This window comes from Glandiceps talaboti, chromosome 23 (assembly GCF_964340395.1).
Source record: "Glandiceps talaboti chromosome 23, keGlaTala1.1, whole genome shotgun sequence".
Taxonomy (NCBI): domain Eukaryota; kingdom Metazoa; phylum Hemichordata; class Enteropneusta; family Spengelidae; genus Glandiceps; species Glandiceps talaboti.
In genome coordinates, this window is record NC_135571.1 from 4,311,084 (window position 1) to 4,329,346 (window position 18,263).

An 18,263-nucleotide genomic window follows, 5' to 3' on the forward strand; every position below is an offset into this window, starting at 1 on the left:
ATCAGAACTCTTCTACTCAGTGAAATGGTTAAAGGGTACTGGATCACTATAGATTCTATATGGCCACTTTAACACAAAATATGTCTGACTAAAAGTATTACATGTAGTTACGAAGATTTTCCCAGGTGTAAATAATTCCATTTTTTCTGATCCATTTTGGCTAAATATTTAATTTAAAAAGAGGTTAAGAATAAAAATACATGCATTCACACAGTAATGACTTGAAGATATTATAATACAATCCCTGTACTGTAACATTTCAACTACACATAATATCACTGACAGAGAGAAAATTATTACCTCACGTAGGTTTTGCTTATTCAATGAGAACCCATCTACTTAAACTAACATCTGAGACGAGATTTCCATCATGCATGGTTTCACTGCACATGTACATGATTACCATGTGCATATATCAGATAGGAAATATTAGATCATGTACAATTTTACTGAGAACCCATCTACCTAAAACTAACATTTGAGACGAGATTTCCATTGTGCATGGTTTCACTGCACATGTACATGATTTCCATGTGCATACACATATATCAGATAGGAAATATTAGATCATGTACAATTTTACTGTTCAATTAGAACCTAATGTGTGCTTAAAATAACATCTGAGATGAGATTGATACCATGCATGGAGTCCGCTGTACATTTCCCATGCATATATCAGATAGAAAATATTAGATCATGTACAATTTTGCTGAGAACCCATACTTATCTGAGATGTGATTTCCATCATGCATACATGTAGTTTCACTGTACATGTAGTACATGATTTCACAGGCATATATCAGATAGAAAATATTAGAGCATGTACAATTTTACTCTTCAGTGAGAACCCATGTGCTTATTAAAAATGACATCTGAGATGAGATTGATAACATGCATGGAGTCTGCTGTACATGATGTCACATTGCATATATCAGATAGAAAATATTAGATCATGTATACTTTTATTGTTCAATGAGAAACCCATCTGTGATAAGATTGCTAACATGCATATTCACTGTACATGTACATGTACATGTACATGATTTCACAGGCATATGTCGAATGGTAAATATTAGATAATATAACTGAGTCGATGAGAACCCATCTACTTATTTAATCATTTTAGACAAGCTCAACTATCATTGTTCCACTGTACATGATTGCACAGCTATCTTGCAATTGTACAACATGTTAAAATTGTTATATTGAAACAAAACTAAAAATGAGTGGGTGATGGCATTGGGTTTTCTGCAAACAGTGTGATCAATACCCAAAGATACACACTGTACAGAAAACAGTTTTTACCCCTAGGCTATCTGTCCATCTACTCAACAAATTCAAATCTTATTGTTTCAGGCTTTATTTGAGCTTGTCTGCAGGGCATATTCACTACTATATTAGACTGTATTGAGCACTTAAACACAGATTTTACTTTGGTATTAGTATAGAATTTCAAAATCAAACAGGTGGCAATACACTCCCAGTAAAACTTGCTGAGTGAAGTTTTTCATCCTTGTTCTGCTTCTACATTGTATATGGAAACCTATGGTATGAGAGGAGGAGTGGATGGTTTAGTTTTTACCATTAAAAACATCCCTCACTATCATCTACCCAGTATCTCTTCCTATGCAATTCAATTTGGAAAGCACATGCATCATGTATTGAGCTATAGAGGCAAATAATTTTCCGTATCAAGCCCTAGACAGTTTACCCAAATATGGTAATTAAGTGGTGTTCTTGTCAACCAGGGATTCAGTTTTTGATTTTTTTCTCAAAATCTTTACATTTTTTAGCATAATTTAAATCATTTTCCACTATCAGTTTATGTGATTATGTGATTCAAATGATGTTTCCATGCCGATGCATTACGAGTCGCTACTATATGATAAAATCTTTAGGCCAAGATGTGGGATTTGTGGACCTCAGCTAATGGGCCTTCCTCAAGTTGGGCCCTCCTACCATACAACCTTGGTTCAAAAAAAACATATTTGAGCTGTAAAGATTAATATTTCAACCCCTTATTTCTCAAATTAGCACCATTTTATCAATGGAGTCATATAGATTACAGATACTACACATGATCATTTTTTTAAATAGGACCAATTTTTGAAAGTTTAGACCTATAAATGATGAAAGTTTAGACCTATAAAATACAGATTTGAAATGGTATGATTGAATGAATCTACTCATTACGTTTGCACACCTTATCCTATATATCTGTGTAAAATATACCATTCTGTCAATTTTATAATGAATACTGGCCTTTTTAACTGAAAACCTTGACTGAATAGTAAACGTCCTTCATAATACCATCCATTTTACAACATATGTCTATGTCACATCAGTCATGTATTTTTAGAACCAATTTATTTGGTGATTACTTTTACTTAGCGTTTAATAATAAGTTGTAACGTGAAATATATCTTCTTTTTCTTAGTGTAGAACCTCTTTAGTCTGAGTATTATTCCACAATAGTGTCCATACATGTTACATATCAAAGTCAGACAAATTATGAAGACCCGGGGTGAACAAATCATTTTGTGAACTGGTGGTCCCCGGACCAGTGCCTTAAAAAATCCAGTGGTCCTGCTGAAAGAATTAATGGTACAACGTAAAATTTGTGCAGGTCCGCCCAAAAAAATCGCTAGTCCCGGACCCAGGACCAGTGGATTTGTTCACCCCTGACTTAGACCCAGCCCAGTCCTCATCACCTCATTTAAATGTGTTATGCGTACAATGTACATACCCTGAGGCATTGAATAAAGTATATTTCATGGATCAAATAAATGTATTTTATTTCAGAACTAATACAATTTTGATTAATACTTTTTACATCATTCCATTTCTAAATGAAATATTATTAATATTTCAATATTTATGGGTATTACTTCGAGGCAAACAGACATTTTAATAAATCCCCTATGAGTGTGAATTGTAAATTTAATTAATTTTTTGAAACTGACTGGAATTTTATTATTAACTGTATTTCAAACCGACCTGTTCTCAGAGAGTCTCGTTTCCTATATGCATTGTGATCACTACAATCACCTCAAATATCTACCGGTATATGTGGAGAAGATACTGTGATTGTAGAAAATGTCAACAAGCAGTGTTCCCTCTAATAATAGCAAATTAAGTCAAAATGATAAAAACTGGCATTTTTTATGAGTAAGAGATAGGGGAACACCAAATTTTGGTGCATCACGAGAAATTGTGTGCATCAGTGGTGTGTCAAATTGGCTTAGAGGGCACACTGGTCACCACATAGTAAGAGATATGGAAACACCAAATTTTAGTATGTCACTAGAAATTGTGTGCTTCAGTGGCATGTCAAATTGGTTTAGAGGGCACACTCACCACATAGTAAGAGATAGGAGAACACCAAATTTTAGTGCGTCACTAGAAATTGTGTGTGTCAGTGGTGTATCAAATTGGTTTAGAGGGCACACTGTCAACAAGTATGGGACTAGACTAGTTCTCAGACTATTACATGATTGTTAGCACATATATATGTACAGAGGTTAAGTTTAGTGTCTGAGTTCATATGCCATTATCTAAAAATTAAAAGAGAGGGTTAGATATTACACATTATATGATGCATGAGTCATTTAGAACAAAAAATATGGAAATTATACCCTGGTCATTCTACATCACGACAGTGGCGTCTATGTCACAACAACATATGTCTACATCACTGGTTCTGCTGTGTTTGAAATATGAAGCAAAACATTCAAAATTGCCATTAATTTCCCCATTTTTTTCTGTTATATTACTGGCGCTAGTGTAATTATTAGATTCTCCAATATTTTTCATTCTCTGCAGCCGGAAATTATTCGTCACCTAAGGGTTGTCACTACAAGTCGCTAAGCAAGGCTCTTAGGCCCCGTAGGTCACTTGTATTTTGCTTGGCTAATGAAGAAAAAGATCGGGGAATGACATCTAATTATATACATGTACTGGGGGCTAAGGTTAGTGTCTGGGTTCAATATGCCATATTAAAATGGCAGGTTAGATATTACACAGTATATTACAGAACATAGATTAGTGTAGTGCTGTTTTTTTTGATATTATAATTCCTTTATATTTTTCTTCATTCAGCCAAGGAAAATATGACTAACCTAAGGGGCCTTGTCACTACAGGTTGCTAGACGGGTAGTGACAAACCCTTAGGTGACAAGCTAAATGAAGAAATTCATATTGGGAAATAATATGATTATGCCACCTCAAGAGTAATTTATGAGAAATTAGGAATAACAATGGCATATTTCGAGCACTTCAAAACCAGTGACTTAGACATGGGTTGTCATGACATGGAACAACCAGGGTATATATCCATATTTTTTGTTCAAAGACAATATTGGCTTGAGTATGGTGTATTTATCAGCTGTTACAAAAAGATATTGATGAAGTATAGCAAGACAGTATCGTGGGGTTAGCATTCTGGGTTCAATATGTCACATAAAATCATATACTAGAGGGTTGGCTACCACAGTGTTACTGGGCTATACATAGATTTAGTAATAATATATGGTATTAATACTATTATGGATTATTACAAAATAATATTGATTTAATATAGCAAGGTAGTATCAATGGAGGGGTTACATGTGTAGCTGCTGGGTTCAATGTATGTAACCATTTCAAATTAAATTGAGCGTAATCGGAACCACATATTAATTTGTTTTGTTTGGCCTTAGAACAGCTTTGCTGCAAAGAGGCCATGTGTGTTATAACTCTGTGTTAACTGCAAATTGTAAAAGTGTTATATAATACTACCAAACCAGAATGACCTTATAGAGTTTCAATTAAGCAGGACACTATTTTTTAAATCTAACTAAACGGCTTTTTGCTACAAATTACGAAAAAAATAGAGACATACTGATAGCATGTGCAAGCATATAAAATGGTACACTTTTATCTCACTGAGTCACTGTGAACACAAATCAACATTCACTGTCAGATGACACAAACTTAAAACTGTTTATTTGTGTTCACAGTGAGATACAGTAATGTGTGTTCATAATGTGTGTGCTGTTAGTACCCGCAGTGTTGCAGCCAGTCATTTGAAAGAGTGGGACATAGTGTCCCGAGACTTTCATTTTTCTGGGTCATCATAAATTTTTTGGGGGGACAAGCACCAATGGCGCTTTAGCACAACTGTACAGTTTGTAAAAATATTTACCAACAAGCTGATCCACGCTAGATATTTGCTGAATGATTATGCAATTGCCTAATATCCAACCCTGTTGTTATCTATACAATATAGACGATAAATTGGCTGTTGCGATAGGCGTGGTCATGTTGCTAAATATATTGCCATACAATATTTCATTAGTGTGGGTCATCTATGACCCGTCACTTCCAAAATTGTGGGTCAGGTCCAAAAAATGTGTGTCAAATGACCCAAAAACTCCCTCTGGCTGCAACACTGTAACCTGTATTACATTTGTGTGTAATTCGTAACAAAAATCGTTCTCTGAGAAGCGAAACACATTGTGCCGTCTACATGTAGTCTTTCTGGTTGGCAGTACACTTAGAGTATGAGAACAATTAGTAAATGCAATCAATATGGATAATATATACATTATAGAATTATTATCAATAACTACTTGTTACTGTTGACAGAGCTGTGTAAACTTGAATTAACAGGTAGATATAAAATGCAAATATTGTATTTCTAGTCCATCCACATGGATAAAAAATTACAAACTGTTAAAAACACATTTTTGTTGTACAAATAGCAAAAGCGAGAAAGATAAATGATACTGTTTAAACTAAGACATTCTCAGCTCCATAGTTTTATATACATATAAATTATGCATAGATTGAGTAAGATATCTTGATTGTGATTACTCATTTAATTAAGTTAAATTAATTTTTTAATTACCTCATAACGTAATACAAGTTTTCTAGACTGGGGGGGGGGGGGGGGGGGGGGGGTAAAGAGATCTTCAGATTCAAACCCAATGGCTAGCCTCTAGGTTATATTTCAACATAATACAGAGAACCTTTAGTAACAGATGAGCTTGCATAACTATATTTCTACTTAATATGGGTCAATATATAGTTGCAGTGTTATAGCTACTATTCTCTCTTTTACAATGATTAACTAACACACAGTATTAACTATAATATGAAGTCTTTGTATTATTTCAAGGCCATAATAATAATAATTAAGGTTTTTATATAGCACTTTATAACATTATCTTTCAAGCACTTTACAAATTTACCTATTAATAACTTTTAACACATTTCTACTCTAATTAGTACAATTAGTTTTTTTATAGTATACATGTACCAGTATAAACTATAGAGTACTTCTCATTTTTACCATTTTACTGGACTAAGTCTAGTTCCTACACAAGTTATGTGATTACTACGATCATCTCCATTCCCCACGTCTAGTCAAAGTCAAACATTTTACAGTTAATCTGGCTAAAACACATGTTGGGTGAATGGTAAAAGGCACATGTCAGGACTAACCCATCACATAAATTGACAGGCAGTTGTAACTGGTTTATAATACTTCCTTCAGACACTTGTTCATTTAATATTCAATTAGTAACGCAAATTTGACTAAAATCACGTGCAGGCCTGGGCGCAATAACATCATCACATTTATATATAAGTTTTTGACCAATATTCACATTTTTACACCTACTTTGCATATCACTGATGAAATCATTATATGCTTATAAGTCTTCATCTATACACCCCGAGATGCATCCCATTAAATTTCAGCCCAATCTGCTCAGTAGTTTTGGAATTAACATTTTTTGACCAAAAAGACACATTTTTAGCCCTAATTTGCATACTACCTATGGAATCATGTCATGAACAAATCTTAATTTGCACACCATTAGAACATTCCCACTAAATTTCAGACAAATCTGCTCCGTAGCTTCTGAGTTTAAGTTTTGTTGTTTTTTTACCAAAAATGACATTTTTTAACCCACATCACACACATGTGATGCAATCATTTTGCTTTGGACAATTTCCCAAATAGACATCAAAAGTGTGGGGGTTTTTTTAAGTTAAAGTCGATCAACCCCCCCCCCCCCCCCCCACACACACACACACACACACACGCACACACAGATACACACACACACACAGCCAGACAAGGCACCATACCTATAGCAATACTGAACCATATCAGTTCAGTTGTGCTAAAAAATGCCTATTACTCAGAACAAAGCCCCACAAATCTTCATCATTTGAAAAATTCAGATTTCATTGATAAATAATGTACTATTTATAGTATACTAAGTGGTTCAAATTAATGACTTATTAAAAACACATTAAATGTCATGGAAACATTGAAAGTCATTCAGAGAGAGTACAATATAGTCTTGAGGATAAGAAGACAGATGTTGCTTTCTCCTTCAAGATAAAAACAATGCTACACATAAGTCATGTACATCTTTACTAGACTCTGCTTTTGAAAATGTTCTTTTTCTTTCTCCCTCCTATCTCATTCACTACTTTCCTATTTACCTCCTTAACCCTTCTTCCCGTGTTCTCAAATTGACAAATGAAAGATAACTAAACTTAGTAGACATTTGATATTATTCCCCAATATTTTACTTTATTCAGCCAAGGAAAATATGAGTGACCTAAGGGGCCCTTGTCATTACAAGTCACTAGACAAACCCTTAGGTCATGAGTATTTTCCAGCTGAATGAAGTAAAATATTGGGTAATAATATAATTATAATACCTCTTCAAGCATAATTTATGAAAAATTGGGAAAAATAAATGGCGATTTGGAAAGACCTGACTCATATTATGAGTACCGCAAAATCAATGAAGTAGACATGGGTATATAATCCATATTTTCTGTTCAAAGACAATAACTTGGCTTGAGTATGGTATAATGCTAAAAGTACACTTACCTTCCAAATATCTATCTCCCGTGTCTATACCATCAATCCTGCCATCTGTTTTATCTATTCCATCATCACCATTATCCGCACTATCAATATCTGCATCATCTCCATCTTCACTTTTATCTCTTGTTTCCTGGTCACTGCAGTCTGTTTCATTATCACTGATAATTTGAATCTCGATGGACGGCGTTGCAAGAGACATCTTTGCTGATATCCATAAAAAGGGATACGAAAGACTCGGCCATCTGTCAATGTCAGGAAGAAATGAAAACGTTCCATAATTTTTTCTACCTTTGTGAGTTCGATTTCCTTGAATTTCCTTGGTCCACTGTAGATCTTCCTGTAAGTCAGGTTCAATTAGATTTGTCTTTGACTCCGATGATACCTTTTTCAGCATGGTGACTTTTTCTGTTTAGTTTTGATGAAGAGAAAGTAATACAGGTATCTGGCACTAGAATATCGACTCAGTGATTTGTCTTTCTGACGAGGAAATAGTGATTTAGGTGTCTGAAACTTAGCAGTGAAAGATCAGTTAGGTATTCGGTAGCAGAATGCTGGCTCACTGGTGTTTCGTGTCTTTCTGATGAGAAAATATACTGCTTTAGGTATCTGGCCACAGAATACTGACTCAGTAGTACCGGTTGTCTTGTGTTTTTGAAAGATGATGTGGGGTAGGTATCTGGTATTATACTTGTTCAGTGATGTATCTTATGTCTTTGATGAGCAGGTGATGAATTATGTATCCGAAAGTACTTGTTCAGTGATGCTTCTTGTTACTCACCCATATCATGCACTCAAGAAACATCATTTTGATGTTAATACCGAAGATCAGACAGATGAAAACACAGAAAGAAGATAGGGTGTCACATTATGCATGATGGAGAAGCGAGATGTTGACATGAGATCAGTGAGGGAACAGAATGTCTGCATGTTGAAGAGCCTGAAGATAGGAAGACTAGCATAGACCTTTACCATACATCACAGGTAGTGAAGACTGAAGTCAAGATGTTTGCAATATACGGTGGAGAAATGTAGGCATGATGTTGTCTCCGTAGTGAATAGATCTGATGCAGTACATTTAGCTGTTGAAGGTTTACTGTGGTGAAAGAATGAAACAAAGTGGTATCGTTGTTACAGAGACATTGTGGCGTTAGTAAGGTACTAAAAATGTAATTAGGAAATATGGTTACCATAAAAAAGTGATATTATAAAATTGATGATGTCTTTGTAGTGTGACTATAGATCCGTAGCTGTTGTGGTGATAAATGTGCAAAGAGTTGATTCAAAGAACATATCCTTGTTACAGAGAGAAAGTGTAGTTAGTATTAACAATTACAAAATACATGGTAAAGTGATATATTGATGTCGTCTTCCTAGTGTACAGATCCGTAGCTGTTGTAGTAACAAATGTGCAAGAGTTGATGCTAAGAACATATCCTTGTTACTGAGAGATAGTGTAGTTAGTATTAACAATTAGGATATACAACGAGTGACAAATTGATGATGTCTTCGTAGTGTATACATGTAGATCCGTAGCTGTTGTGGTGATAACATGTAAGAGTAGATGCTAAGAATGTACATGTATCCTTGTTTGTTACATAGCAATTGTTCAGTCAATGTTCACAATTATAGATGTTGAAGGAAATCGACAGCATAATGTCATTTACATAATATACGTACATTTGTAGATCAGTATCTGTTGTCACAGTGATGAAATTGTACAATACAAAAGTGTATAAAGACAGTCAGTGGTATTCTTGTTACAGCACAAATGCAGAGTTTGTAACAGCAATTAGATGAATGTTACAAATCAAAGACATGAATGTCTCCATAGTATATTTATGATGTATAGATAGATCCGTACTTGAAGTTGAAGCTGTGTGCGGTGAAATGATAACAACACAGTGGTGAATCCCTTATACAGAGCAATTGTGTTATTCACCAATTAGGAGATTGCATGACAGCCCTCCAGAATGACGGAATAGATGTTGACTATGTGCTGATATAACATGTTGCTTGATATAACGTGCTACTTTTCAGTGAAGCGGCTTAATTTTGAATAACACACTAATTTAAATTTTCTTTCAAATCAACCACTATTTCAGTATTTGCAGACCAGTGCACTACATATATACCATGTCAACTGACACTTCTTTTAGGGATGCAGAAACAATATTGACAACACTACTACTGTACAGTGTACATGTAGTTTGTATTTAGTACCATAAGTAACAGTTTCCTTTGGGCATTAATCCAGCTAAACTGTGAGCTCCAGACTGTGAAGAGGTTGATGATTTTTACTGTACCATAACAATTATCACAATGTTACGTGACACATTGAATATACGCAGTACGGGAACAGTATCTTTCACATGTACACATCTAATGCTTTCTGTGAAAAACAGGGGGTTTTAGACTCAACATTCCATGTGAAGATGTTTGTCAAAATTCACAATGTATCGATGCGACTGCAACAGTCTCTTTCACGGATCCAATGCTATTTGTAGAAACACACTGATCAAGTCTCAGATAGTATACATTCCGTATGAAGAGATGAACTCAGTGATATTTGGAGTGAAACATGTGAATCACACTTTCAAAGTGATGCTGCTACACTAGATACGTGCACACAACAGACTCACTACAGTGAGAAAAGTAATGCAGTAATTGACAGTATATTTCCTTACACACGGACTTCAAAGTGTACGCATAGAAAATGGAATGATCGATGACACAAGTTTTCCTTCACAGTACACTGTGACTTAAGAGCAGAACTAGATGGTACTGCTGAGGGTCCTTGCATAAACTAGATATACTGCTGTGAAGATACAATCCTTCAATTACATGGACATGATCGATCTGCATTGTACAAAACATGTACATGAAGATGCATTGAAATAAACTCACGCTGTTCACTGTCCTACATACACAAGAAGATGAAACGAAACAAGCTCACGCTGTTGACAATGTTCTACTAAGATGATGACGCAAGTAAAAGGAACATGTTCATGCTGTTTAATGTATATCCACTTGAATTCAATTACCCCACCACAACCTAATTCACAATTTATTTGTAATAATATGCTGAAATGATTAATTTATTACACGGCCCCCAATAGGAAACTCCCTAAGGTAGTGAAATACATGTACGATAGCAGATGATTTATTAATATATTGATAGGTGAGGAAAGATACGGATGAATGACTGAATCTTGCTAATAATACTACAGATAGAATCACTTGCTTGGTGTACCAACAATAGATATTTGTGAAGATTATTTTCAACACATTAACATACACATCACGTTCTATCTAACTATACCCAAAACATTATCACATGAATGCAAATATTGAAATGGTTGTGCGATTATTCCATGTACATGAAATTGCATGATTGCAAAATTTGTTGGTTTTTTTCAGAAATTTGTCGTTTTGGATAAACATATATGATAATAGAAGAACACCATGTGTGAATGAGAGTGTTGGCACTCAGGGGTATTTGCTATGCGATTCGTTTGTGCTATACTTTCACTCGATACCTATGTTACAATATGGCCACAAAAGTGGATATACTTTTTTCAAGTGGATATATTTTAAACAGCATGAACATGTTCCTTTTACTTGCGTCATCATCTTAGTAGAACATTGTCGACAAAGAACACTGCAAATCACTCAAGCAAATACCCCTAGTATACACCACACAGGCACTCAGTGACTCTCACTCTACAAGGTTCTGCCAGACAAGTCTAGACGGGCAAATCATTCATGCTGTACAGTAGATAATTACTATTATATAGAATTAATTGAAAAAATCATTATGTAACAATACATCAGTTAAAACCACTCAAACTACCAACAATGTATTTCTTTAAATACGCTGTACATTGAGTCTCCTTTATTTATTCTTTATTGATTGTTTTTTTTTATCTAACTTGGAGAATAAAGATAGATGGACAAATAAATCATCCTGTTACAATATCAATATAGAAATAATTTAACAACAATCTAAATATACTACAGATAAAATCACCCACTATACCAACAATATATCTCTCTTTTTAAGATATCTTTTTAAAATACATCCTTTATCTAACATGAATAATAAATATTTAAACATAGACAAATATGCTGTATCAGTATAGAAATAATTTTCTGGAGATACTTTTGTTTAAATACACTGTACATTGATTGTCCGCTATCTAAGTTAAGGTGGATACTTAAGATTTATAGATGGATAAATCAATTATGTTGTCCATATAAATATAGAAATAATCATTCAACAACAATCTAAAGATGCTACATAATATAAAATCACATACAGCAATATCTCTATTTCTGGAGATAATATTTTTAAAATATATATACATCAATTGTCTGCTATCTATATTAGAGAATAAAGATTTATAGATGGGCAAATCAAGTATGCTGTCCATATAAATATAAAAATAATAATTTAGCAATAATCTAAAGATGCTACATATAAAAATCACTCACAACAATATCTCTATTTCTGGAGATAATTCTATTAAAATATATGTACATCCCAATCATCTTCTATCTAAATTGGAAAATACAGATTTAAAGATGGGTAAATATGCTATATAGAATAACAACAATCTAAAGGTACTACAGATAAAATCACTGACTCACAGCAATATCTCTATTAAAGTAGATAATTGTTTTGAAATATATGTACATTGATCATCCTCTATCTAAGTTGGAGAATAAAAATTTAGAGATGGGTAAATGTGCTATATAGAATAACAACAATCTAACAGTACTATAGATAAAACCACTCACAACAATATCTGTATCAATATCAAATATATGTGCATCCCAATCATCTTCTATCTAAATTGGAGAATACAGATTTAAAGATTGGTAATTATGCTATATATATTAACAACGATTTAAAGGTACTACAGATAAAATCATTCACTCTACCAACAATAACTCTCTCTCTCTGTGAAGATATTTTTTCTAAAATTTATGTTCATCGATTGTCCTTTTATATCTAACTCGAAAAATAAATATTGAAATATGGGCAAATATGCTGTATAGGTATAGAAATAATTTAATAACAACCTAGTGATACAAAAGATAAAAGCACTCACTCTACCAACAATATCTACATTTGAGAAGATATTTTTTTTAAAATTCATGTTCATCGACTGTCCTCTATCTAACTTGGATAATAAAGAATTTTAAAATTAAAGATGGGTTTTAAATCTATCATGTTATAATTTTATATCAATATAGTAATTATTTAACAAGAATCTAATGCTATTACTAGAGGATATAAAATCACTCATCACTGTACCGACAAAATCTATTTTTGTGAAGACCATTTTTTTTTAATACTGTGCATCAACTGTTCCCTATCTAACTTGGATAATATAGAGATTTAAAGATGGGTATTAAATCTATCATTCTGTATCTATGTAGAAATAATTTATGCATACCCGCAGCATATCTATTACTATTAGAGAAGATAGTTTTTTTACACACATATTCATCAACTGTCTAACTTGGATAATAACAGATTTATAGATATGTTGTAAATCTATCACGCTGTATCAATATAGAGATAATTCAACAATCTCAATATATTTACAATGATCAAAATAGCAGAGTTCAAATGAAATACCGTGTACATCAGTGAATTATGCTTCATTTGGTATGAATAAGATGAATGGTCTGTTTGTTGACACCATGATTACAGAAAATACTTCGCTTCACAAGTATACACCCCAGGGAAGAACGACTCTCTTCAAATGACAAAGTTAACTGACTACAATTACTTGATAATGTATGGTTGTGTAGTCCTCTGGGTCATGTGATTTTCCCACTGCGATATTATTATTCTGTGACGCATTTCACCCCTACTTTAATCAATAATAGATCTGCAAATACATGTATGATGGGGGTTTTTTTCATGTTGTTTTTTTCATAGTTAAGGCCTCACAAAAAAATTTGTGTGGTTTTGATTACGCTCAATTTTAGAATAGGTGTGGTAGGTAGATTTTTAAAATATTTTTGTTCTTATGTGAGTGTCTAGTTCAGGTTACGGTAGTTACGTTTTCTGTTGTTTTCCATGTGGTCTCTGTGTTATTGGTTTCTTCTCATCAGATGTACAGCCATTACAGATTGAAAGAACAGTTTAATATTGTCTTTTTAAGTTGATGTTAGTTTCCGCATCCACTATTTCTTGCGAGAGTTTACAATTTTTGTGAATTTATTATTTTTTTCTCAAATACATAAAAACATTTGAGGGTGGCATGAAAAACTAGGTGGTGTAAGATAACTGGAACCACACAATTTTTTTTCTTAGGCCTAACCACGATTTCTACATCTAACTTGAAAGCTGCACTAGCTTAAACTGGAACATTTTTTGAAACTGATTTTTTAAATATAATGGCTAACTCATAATATTGTACAATGTACATCCTGTATAGTATTCAATCACCTGTGATATAGGCTTATTTATATAGCTGTATATACATATACAATAATCTACCTACCCCACCTATTCTAAAATTGAGCGTAATCAGAACCACACAATTTTTCATGTTAGGCCTAAGTACTACCTTTTTAAGCAGCATTCCTAGCACTAATTTACTCGACATTGTGTTAGAAGAGCCTTTGGCTCAACAATTTATCGAGTTTAAATAAAGTCAAACAAACAAACAATGCACTCATGATTAGCAAAATTGTGGTGAAGATGCAATGAAGGAATAATATACAGTGAATTTCACAATTATACTGTTCAGCTTTTCTGTTTGATACAACCATGCAGAAACCAACAAGAAACTGCATATAATATTCTAAGGTGGATGGCCTATTGTGAAAGGTAATAAATAGTTAGATTTCATGAAATAGCTGGTGGGTATACACCTAAAGAGTAGACTTGAAATGGCCTTGGGACCCAATCAACAGCATGTGTACTAGAGAAAGATGAAACCATTCTGCTATGGGTATAACTTAATTACTACATTTTCATAACATTGAAATGTTGGGCAATTTTTATGTTATGGAGGTGTGAGTATATCACAATTAAACTTAATTGTCGTAGCGTATAGCACGTGCTCTAGATAAGATGAAGCCATACATTTGAAAAGTTACATGATTTCTGTGGAGAGGTGTGAGTGTATCACAATTCAAATTAATTGACGTAGATGGTAGAGTCCTTACAATAACAGAACGTGCTCTAGCTAAGATCAAGCCATACACTTGAAAAGTTGCATGATTTCTGTGGAGAGGTGTGAGTGTATCACAATTAAAAATAATTGACGTAGCGGTACATTGTAGACGACAGAGTAGTAGTATTATTAACAAGAGAACGTGCTCTAAAGATGAAGCCATCTACTTGAATTTAAATACTTTGAACATTGAAAAGCTGCACAATTTTTGGGTAATGGAGTTGTAAGCATATTATAATGAAAAGGAACTGAAATGGGATATTAATATGAAACCATTCTACTGTGGATCTACAAAATTATATTGAAAGTTGCATAATTTTGTCTGATTGAGCTTTGAGTGTGTTACTGGTAAAAAATAACTGATGTGGAATATTACCAGTACATTGTGCTCTGGATAAGACATGAAACCATTCTACTCAGGGTATAATTATATAGCTCGTTAACTGAAAAGTTGCATGACGTTTGTATGATGCAGCTGTGAGTGTATCACAATGAACATTAATTGACATGGGATATTAATAGCATATACAGACGATAGTTGATAAAATGAAACCTTTCTAATCAAGGTATACTAGTCTACTATACTCTGAACACAAATTACATAATTTTGTGCGATATGGAACTTTGAGTGTATTACGATAACGTAGGATAATGAAATATGTGCCTTACAGAATGAAACCGTGCTGCTCAACAGCGCGCTTTTTAACCCAATTTGACGTTCCACTGAAACATAATTTATAGTGAAACACCAAATTTGGTGTTCCCGTATCTCTTACTGTGTGGTGACCAGTGTGCCCTCTAAGCCAATTTGACGTGCTACTGACAAACACAATTTCTAGTGATGCACCAAAGTTGGTGTTCCCCTATCATTTACTGTGTTGTGACTCGCACGAAATCCCAGTTTTTCTCATTTTGACTCACAACAACAAAATTTGGCTATCATTAGAGAGCACACTGCTCAGTGTATACACTGAACATTGAAAAGTTGCAAGGTTGTTGTCATTGTCGTAAACACAGCCTCTTTTATGGCACCGTCCAAGACATATACCGCCAAGAGGTCAAGGTTTCATTCACAGCAGTGTCGCAGATAGTCTGTAAAAGTGTAAGATATAGACATTCGTGCCATGGTTAAGAAGCCCGACACCTAGAACAACAGGATGTATCTTACAGTCTATGTCGCAGAAGAAATAACAGCTCTGGTTTGTGAGAATATATTTTTGTGTGCTTGAGTTGTGAGTGGAATATGATAATTAATTAACTGTTGTGGGATAGTAAACTAGTAGTATGCTGTGGATAAGATGAAAACATTCTACTCAAGGTAAACTTTGTATATTGGCAAGTTGCATTGATATTATGTAATTGAGCTTTCACTTTGTTACGATAAAAATTATCTGACATAGGGTTATTAATAACTATACATGCTACCTAAACGTCAGCTGTGTCCATGGAAATTGACATTCTGATGAGGATTGTCAAGACCGGTCAAAAGTTCAATGCTAAAAACTTTGAACAGCTTGTTCATTATAACCTATGTAAGTCATTGGATCTACCAAGTTAATTAACATTTTTGGTTGTTATTAAAATAATGTTTCAATAAAAAGTCCTTCATAACTATGATTAATTCCGTTACAATTTATCATCACTTTCTTGTTTTACAGCTCAATTACAAATTTGTAATATTCTTCATACCATGGTGTGAGTGTATCACAATTAAAATTAATTGACATACAGTTTGTAGACGGTAAAGTAGAAGTACTATGAATAACACTGACAGTACGTGCTCTAAAGAAAACGCCATACACTTGAAGTAAAATACTTTGAACATTGAAAAGTTGCATGATTTTTGTGGAGAGATGTGAGTGTATCACAATTCAAATTAATTGAAGTAGATGGTAGAGTAGTACTATTAATATCAGAACGTGCTCTAAAGATGATGCCATACACTTGAAGTAAAATATTCTGAACACTGCACGATTTTGGGGTTATGGAGTTGTAAGCGTATTATAATGAAAATTAATTGAAATGGGATATTAGTATGAAACCATTCTACTGTGGGTCTGCTAAATTATATTGAAAAGTTGCATGATTTTGTGTGATTGAGCTTTGAGTGTCCTTGGTTCAAATAGTTTTTTTTAGAGATGTGACATTTAAGAAATAAGTCCCTTCATCTCAGCATGTTCACTACTTCTTTAGTCTTGTTTTATCCTCAAACTTAGATGACTTTATATGCTATAGTGTTAAAAACAGAATGGTTAAATGTGAACCCATCATTTACAATGAAATTCAAGTGACCAGCATGAAAGGAATAGACACAACTGTAATTTTCAAGATAAACTCAATTGATAAGACCCTGTACATAAAGTCTATGTACACATACATTTATACATGTACCAGTACATGTAGTTATGGACGTTTGGACGAGTGGGAAATATACAAATGTATAGGTTTATACATTCCCCAACAATGAGTACAATGAAATTCACATGACCAGTGTGAAAGGAATAGACACAACTGTGATTTTCAAGATAAAGTCAATTGATAAGACCCCTGTATATAAACAATTACACTCTTTTGGAAAGTCCAATTCAAACAATCAACACAAGTATGGTATCTGATACCAAAGAGGAGGTAAAAGACAATGACGCCAATATCTAGACTGAGTGAAGTTGACCTTACTAGAAACACTATTTTTATAGACAATCTTGCAATACAATGGATTGAACCTTAGACTAAGATTGAACACAAGACATCTATTTGATAATAGATAAATCATCTAATGATGATAAATTTTTTAAATTCTATTTTTTAAATTCTACTTGCTTTTTCAGTAGTCGTTATAAATGAGGCATTCAATTCTGAGGTGAGCCCATCCTTAATATGGAACATTTACTTTTCTATAATTTGCACGTAAAAAGTGTGTGCAGTGAAGCATCAAATCTAACTGATTGTTCAGGTGTTGCTGAGTACAGCAGATGAAACCCGGGTGATTAATAACGGGTTGAAGAATACTTCCCTGACAATACAAGTATCTAACATCAAAAAGTCTAAAGCTTCTTACTGCATGATTTATTATGAATTACCATGACAACATGAGGAAATTAGTCCTGACATTTCGACATGTTAATATTCTAAATAAGTACAGTACCACATGTATAATTGTATTGATCAAAATAGAA

The 18,263-nt window shown here is 33.6% G+C and overlaps 1 protein-coding gene across 1 annotated transcript in view; it reads right to left on the bottom strand.

The window, feature by feature from the left end:
• The window catches only part of LOC144452587 (phospholipase D1-like), a 38,104-nt gene extending 29,805 nt beyond the window's left edge, over positions 1-8,299 (bottom strand). The window contains exons 1-2 of the mRNA XM_078143707.1: positions 7,964-8,299; positions 7,895-7,918 (exon numbers count right to left, since the gene is read on the bottom strand). Coding sequence (XP_077999833.1) covers positions 7,895-7,918; positions 7,964-8,285 — 346 coding nt within the window. The 5' untranslated portion in view covers positions 8,286-8,299. The remainder of the gene's footprint in view (positions 1-7,894; positions 7,919-7,963) is intronic.
• Positions 8,300-18,263: the final 9,964 nt, after the last annotated feature.